Raw genomic sequence first — 6,371 nt, 5'->3', positions numbered from 1 at the left:
CTTTTTATTTAACGAATCTCAAATTATGGGACAGGATACGTTCTGTTCGATTTATGGATCGATTGCTACAGAACGCGTGAACAATTTCACAGCGTGAGGCTTAGGCTAGGGCTATATTTATAGAAAAGAGTTTGTGGAAAGATAGAATTGCAGAGCCCTAATCCACAAAGAATTAGGAAAAAACACGTACCCAGGTAATTCCAGCGCCCAGGGCCAGGCGTTGAAAATAGGGTCTGGGCTGTTTTCTTAGTCAGATTCGGATTCCTGAAATCCGTAGTGTTTGAGACTTAATCGAGTCTTTTGGTGCGTATCAATTTCATGACGGAATGCGTCTGGGCCCGTTACGAACTCTAGGCTCGTTATGATTTTAATTAATACGTAACTCTTATTTACGAATCATATTAGGAATAGGATTCTCGCAGTTTTCTATCTCATTTAGGATTTATGTTGGAGTGCAACACCTAATTCTGACAGGTTTCTATCTTTTATGACTTGCCACTTTTAGAAGCTACCCTTTACGGCAGTTACTATTTTTAGCAGGTTTCCATAAATAGCAGGTTTTGGGTGAAATGAAAAGGGGAATTGAGATTCGTTATTTTATAGGAGATGCGTTGTCAAGTGGAGATTTATGTTTTCATCATCGAACCTTCCCTTTCGGGAATGGGGACAAAAGTAGGTGTCTACAGTTAGCCCCCACTTTGACTGAGTCTTGGAGTAAGACGATGGTCAAAGTATTAGACGGAGTGCGTCACACAAGCCATGGTGACCTGTTTTTTGCGAGGGTCTCACGAGCCCCCGGGTGATAGCATTTGACTTAAGGGTCATCACTTTGAAGTGTCGACATATCCCTCACGTGTCATTGGGATTTGTCAACTGATAGTATAGAAACTTCCTCACTTTGTCATTGGAAGGATCTAAAGGTGCGTAGAAACTCCCTCACTTTGTCATTGGGAGTAGCTACAGATGTTTTCGAAATCAAAGCTGTAAAGTGTAATTGGGCCTGGCCAAGCTCAATCACGAGGTAAAAAATGTTTTTTAAATATTCTCATTTTCAGGGTTAGCTAAACGAGAAAAACCCCCTTGTTTTTATGGGACGTAAAACGAAGGAAAATCCATCACATCGTTCTTTTTTGGAAAAACGGAAAACCAATCTTTTTAATTTTGGAAAAAAGGGAAAACTACTCACATCGCTTTTTTGGAAAAAACGAAAAACCAAAAGCTACTCACATCGTTTTTTGGGAAAAAACGGAAAACCAAAGGCTACTCGCATCGTTTTTGGGAAAAACGGAAAACCAAAGGCTACTCACATCGTTTTTGGGAAAAACGGAAAACCAAAGGCTACTCACATCGTTTTTGGGAAAAATGGAAAACCAAAAAAGTTATTGCTGCAGCGACTAAGGACCTGCGCGGTTATTGACGCAGACCCCGTCGGCTAAAGATGGCGAGCCTGTCCGCTAAGGGTGGACACCCCGTCCGGTAGAAGTGGACGAATCTATTTTGAAATTTGTTCGTGTTTATTATATTTTTTTTTTTGAAAATAAGGACCTACGTGGTTTGCGCCGTAGACCCCGCCGGCTGAAGATGGCGAGCCTATTTCATTTTATTTTTGAAGATTCTATTTTTCGAAAACTGAGGACCTGCGCGGCTAGTGACGCAGACCCTGCCGGCTGAAGATGGGCGAGCCCATCTTGAATTCCTTATTTTGCCTATGTAGAAGGGCTTTTGTGATTACAACCCGTTGGTGGGTCGCAATATTTCCTGATCAGGTGTGTCCTATAAGTGGGTCCACACTGTGTATATTTTTAACGATATTGCAAAATACCGTTCTTGGGAAAGAAATATCAAGATAACAGATAATTTACACAAAATAGGGGATTGCGCGTGCCCGACAGCGAATATTCGCTGCCTGGGAAGCATTTTCAGCGCCCAGCTCTGGGCGCGAGAATTTCTAACGCCCAGAGCTGGGCGTTGAAAATGCGAAGGGGAGACGGGTCTTTAAATTCGCGGACCGTCTCCTTCCTTTCCCATTTCCACCATTTTCGCTCAAGCTCCTCATCTCTTTCAACTGATTTCTTGCTCGTTTTTTCACTTTTCTTTACGAATTCTATTCCAAATCACTTCCTAATCTTCCCAATGTAAGTAATTTTCAGTAATTTTGAGCTTTTTTGTCAATTTCAGTATTTTTGTCAAGTATTTTTATGCATGAAATTGATTTGGGGGTTTTTGATTTTGTGCCCCTTTCCTTCAATTAGATAGTTGGAAATGTTCCACATAACATGTTAATTAGTTTGTGCATGTTTAATTTTCGCAAGTATGTTGATTCTTGTTGAATTTGGGCATTTTTATGCTAGCCCCCAAGTATACCTACGACCCTAGTGTTTTCTTACAATGTAGGTATTTTTGGTATATTGCTTGCGTTCCTCATAATTCATGAATGACAAATTATGGAAGAATTTTCATTTTGTTGGAGTTAATTGAAAATTTTTCACTTAGGGAATTTTTTTGCTCGATATGAACTTAGTATCATGTCTTAGGGAACAAAAATTGTATGACTCCATTTTATGAGTGGAATGCACTCCTTTAGTGATTGGTGTGAGTGCCAGTTTTGTTAAAGGTATAATGCATTATTGTATTATTGATCAGCATGCCTGACGAGTCGTCACCTCCTTCTGGTGGCCACGAGGAGCGTGGCATGACGCGTCAGTCTACTGGCGCGGGTCCCCTATGGGTGGGTCCTGAGCTCTACGACGGTCGTGATCTGCACTACGACCTAGAGCACCACGTGACTTCCCGCCTTCACGCGAGGAGAGAGACTAAGGTTCGCGGCTACGGCGCAGCGACGAGTGAGACCGTTTTTAGTTTCCATAGCTCGGACGCCCAGGCTTTGGTGAGGGAGAGCTCACTGTTTCCGGTGGTCGAGACCTTCTGGGAGATACTGCGGCTTAACATCTCCCTGTCCTTTCTGCGGTCGTTCATGAGGTGGTGGTGGGATACCACCAACACCTTCCACTTTCCTTGGGGTGAGATGACGATCACTCTCGAGGACTAGACGGCTATGACGGGCTTGACCTTTACAGGGATCCCCGTTCGTCTGAGGTCGGATGGCCCACTGCCGACTGTTGCTGAGGGTACGAGGCTCCTGGGCTCGTGGATGGGCATGAGATTGCCTTCGTACCAGCCCCGTGGGATACCTTTCGCTGACCTGATGTGGGCCTTGGAGCATGGGGTAGAGGAGTCGTCTTCGAGACAGGCTCGGCTGTTCTACCTCCATTTTATTACTTCCACTTTTCTATCGGGTTCGACTGACACCTTTGACCCGAGGTGGATAGGCATGGTGGAGGACGTGCCTACACTGGGTGACTATTGCTGGGGCGATTTGGGCTATGCGACGCTCGTCGGCCAGATGAGTTTGGCGGTGCGCGACTCGGACCCGAGTAGACGTCACTTTGTCATTACATTAGCGGGAGTGCCGCGTTTGATCGAGGTATGTGCCTAGACTTTCTTTTGTTTTCTCGCTTTTACCGGGCCTCTTTTTTTTGATGTTTTATTGTCTTTTCCTTTTGCAGCTGTGGGCCTTTGAGCACTTACCTTGGCTGGCTCCCCGAAAGGGGCAGAGGCCTTTGGAGTACCCTGCCGGTCGTCGTTGGGGTTGGAAGAAGAAGTTGACAGTGCGTCCACCGCCCGATACCGTGTGGGATCTCATTCGGGACGGAAACCCTGAGCATGTGCAGAATCTTATCCTCTATCTCGTATTCCGTCATTCTTTTTATTTTCTATGTGCGAGATCTGACCGCGTTTGTACAAAAACAGGTGGTTTGGACCCCATGGCTCTCTTTTAGGGGTACTTACGCTTCGGTCGGGATAGTTATGCCCTGAGCCAGATGCGGGTCTTGTTCGTTGGCCGTCGGGACCCTGTCTGGTACCTGGGAGAGCGGGTGCGTATGCAGACGGTCGGGGCTTTTTCGGTGCCTAGGCCTCCGCCTGCGACCATGCTGTCTACTCGTTCGATAGGCGAGTCGTGGAGGGTCCACTCGAGGACTGGCGTGCCGGCGACGGAGTTGGTGATAGAGGGAGCTAGCTATTATCAGTTTATCCAGGATTCTCTTCGTCTCCCGGAGCCTGGCGCTGTAAGTTGCCCTCTCTTTTCGTATTGATTTTAGTGTTTTCATGCTTGTGCCCATGTGTTTATGTCTACTGTGTTTTGTGCAAGAGTGTCCTGACCCTTCGTTGGGGGGATGGGTGCTTCCCGATGCTCGGATCTCGTATACCGGAGAGAGTGGATCCGAGATTGTGGAGACTTTCCCGGAAGACCAGGTTTTCCATGCTCCGCTCCCTGAGGGAGTACAGGCGGTATGCACCTTTTATTTGTGCACTCTTCTTATATCTTTCCTTTTTTTTTCTTTTGTTACTAACATTCCTGTTTCAGGTTCCGGCCCGTACGGCCAACGCGATGGTGGGGGTGATCAACCGGTTGAAGTCCGCATTGGTTCGGGCCCGATCTGCACTTTCTTGCAGGAGCCCCCACTCTACTCGGGTAATGTGCCCTATTTTTCCTTTTGATCTGTACCTTTTGTTTGGCTTTCTGTTACTCACCCTCTTTTTGTCTTTTCTTGTAGACGGGTGCTGGACGAGCCGGGGCCAACGACGCGGGTCCCTCGGGCGGGGGACACGGTCGTGAGAGAGAGAGGGCACGGCACTCGCCCCTACGGCATCGCCGTTCCGACGCGGGGGTGAGTTCTTCCGGGGAGAGGTCCGGGCGGGAGCGTAGGCGACGTTCCGTGTCGGTGGCCCGAGAGCCTAGCCCCGAGTTGCAGTCACAGCCTCATTTTTGGGGTGATTCTGGCTGGGGGCCCTCATACCACGGGGAGTTGAGTGGATGGACCGGCGAGGCTTGGAGACATGAAGCCGATGACGAGTCTTAGGCTTATCTCCTGTTTTGTATATATTCATTCCGCATGTATATATATTTTTTTGCGATTTTTTTTGGTGCAAGAATGTTTTGAGCCTTCCGTGGGCTTTGCCTTAACATATTATAGTAATATTAGCTTTCTAAACCAACGACGAATTTTGAAAAGAGAAAGAATTCCGTTAAAATAATGAGTTCATACAAGAGTGCACACATATTTTTAGACTAACCGACTACTTGGGGTATTACATATGCATGTTCACTATTTTTCGTTTTTTGCCGACTCGTGCCATACTCCTTTGTTGGGCTTGTTCCTGAAAATTCTTGTGGCTTTGTTTTTCATTCTATTTGGTCTTGCCCGTGCATGGGTTAGGGTATAGTGCCCTTTGCAATATCCTTTCTTCTTGATGCGTTGCATGACTTTATTATTTTTTAATTTTTATTGGACCGAATCCTTGATAAGGATTGCCTACGTATCTTGTCAGAATCAGGTCGCGCGTAGTTCTAGCTTTTTGAAATTTTTGAAAGGGTGTTCATTACACGTCTGCTTCCCCCCCAAGTGTTCGTGGTTCTTTTGATGGTTCGAAAAAGGAGTACGAACACTTGCAGAAGCGGGAGGATAGGTGGCAAGAGAGAATGACGCCCATTCACGGGCGCAGGAAATATCGGCGCCCAGGCCTGTGCGTGAAAAATAACAGCGCTCAATCCTGGGCGTTGAGGTTTTGTCCTTCGCTTTTTCTACTTTATCGAGTTTTATGCCGTTTTCTTAGAGTAATGTGCATAATGCTTGCTTATGAGTCTTAACGTGTTTAATTAAATGCCTTAACTCCTGACTGAATTTTATTAAATATAGTACTTTTTCAATTGGTCTAAGTTCGTGAGGTTAGCGAATTCCGCTCCATCTATGTCAGCTAGTTAGACTGCTCCGCCAGGTAGGATGGTCTTTACAAAATATGGTCCTGTCCAGTTAGGCCGGAATTTTCCTCGAGGGTCCGTAGTAGGTGCGCGGACTTCTTTTAATACAAAATCGCCTTCTTTGATATTTCGAGGTTTGACTCTTTTGTTGAATTGCCTTGCGATGTGTAGACACCTACTTTTGTCCCCATTCCAGCAAGGGAAAGGTTCGATGATGAAAGCATAAAAACTCCACTTGACAACGCATCTCCTATAAAATAAACGAATCTCGATTTCCCATTTCATTTCACCCGAAACCTGCTATTTATGGAAGCCTGCTAAAGATAGTAACTGCCGTAAAAGGTAGCGTCTAAAAGTGGCAAATCATAAAAGATAGAAACCTGTCAGAATTAGGTGTTGCACTCCAACATAAATCCTAAATGAGATAGAAAACCGCGAGAATCCTATTTCTAATAGGATTCGGAAATAGGAGTTACGTATTAATTAAAATCCTAACGAACCTAGAGTTCGTAACGGGCCCAGACGCATTCCGTCATAAAATTGATACGCG

At 45.7% G+C, this 6,371-nt stretch overlaps 1 protein-coding gene across 1 annotated transcript; it reads left to right on the top strand.

Annotated features, from left to right (window-relative positions):
* Positions 1-4,228: 4,228 nt before the first annotated feature.
* On the top strand, positions 4,229-4,932 carry LOC130469178 (uncharacterized). The gene is made up of 3 exons (XM_056838135.1): positions 4,229-4,350; positions 4,427-4,534; positions 4,617-4,932. The coding sequence occupies exons 2-3, from the start codon at positions 4,451-4,453 to the stop codon at positions 4,920-4,922; spliced, it is 390 nt and encodes a 129-aa protein (XP_056694113.1). The 5' UTR covers positions 4,229-4,350; positions 4,427-4,450; the 3' UTR covers positions 4,923-4,932.
* Positions 4,933-6,371: the final 1,439 nt, after the last annotated feature.

The sequence above is a fragment of the Spinacia oleracea genome, chromosome 3 (genome assembly GCF_020520425.1).
Source record: "Spinacia oleracea cultivar Varoflay chromosome 3, BTI_SOV_V1, whole genome shotgun sequence".
Lineage (NCBI taxonomy): Eukaryota > Viridiplantae > Streptophyta > Magnoliopsida > Caryophyllales > Amaranthaceae > Spinacia > Spinacia oleracea.
This window is presented reverse-complemented; position numbering and strand designations above follow the sequence as displayed.

Bases quoted from the DNA above. Each gene is read 5' to 3' on its own strand.
- LOC130469178 (XM_056838135.1), top strand. From the start codon at position 4,451: ATGGTGGGGGTGATCAACCGGTTGAAGTCCGCATTGGTTCGGGCCCGA. The intron at 4,535-4,616 runs GTAATGTGCCCT...CTTTTCTTGTAG, and splicing joins GGAGCCCCCACTCTACTCGG to ACGGGTGCTGGACGAGCCGG.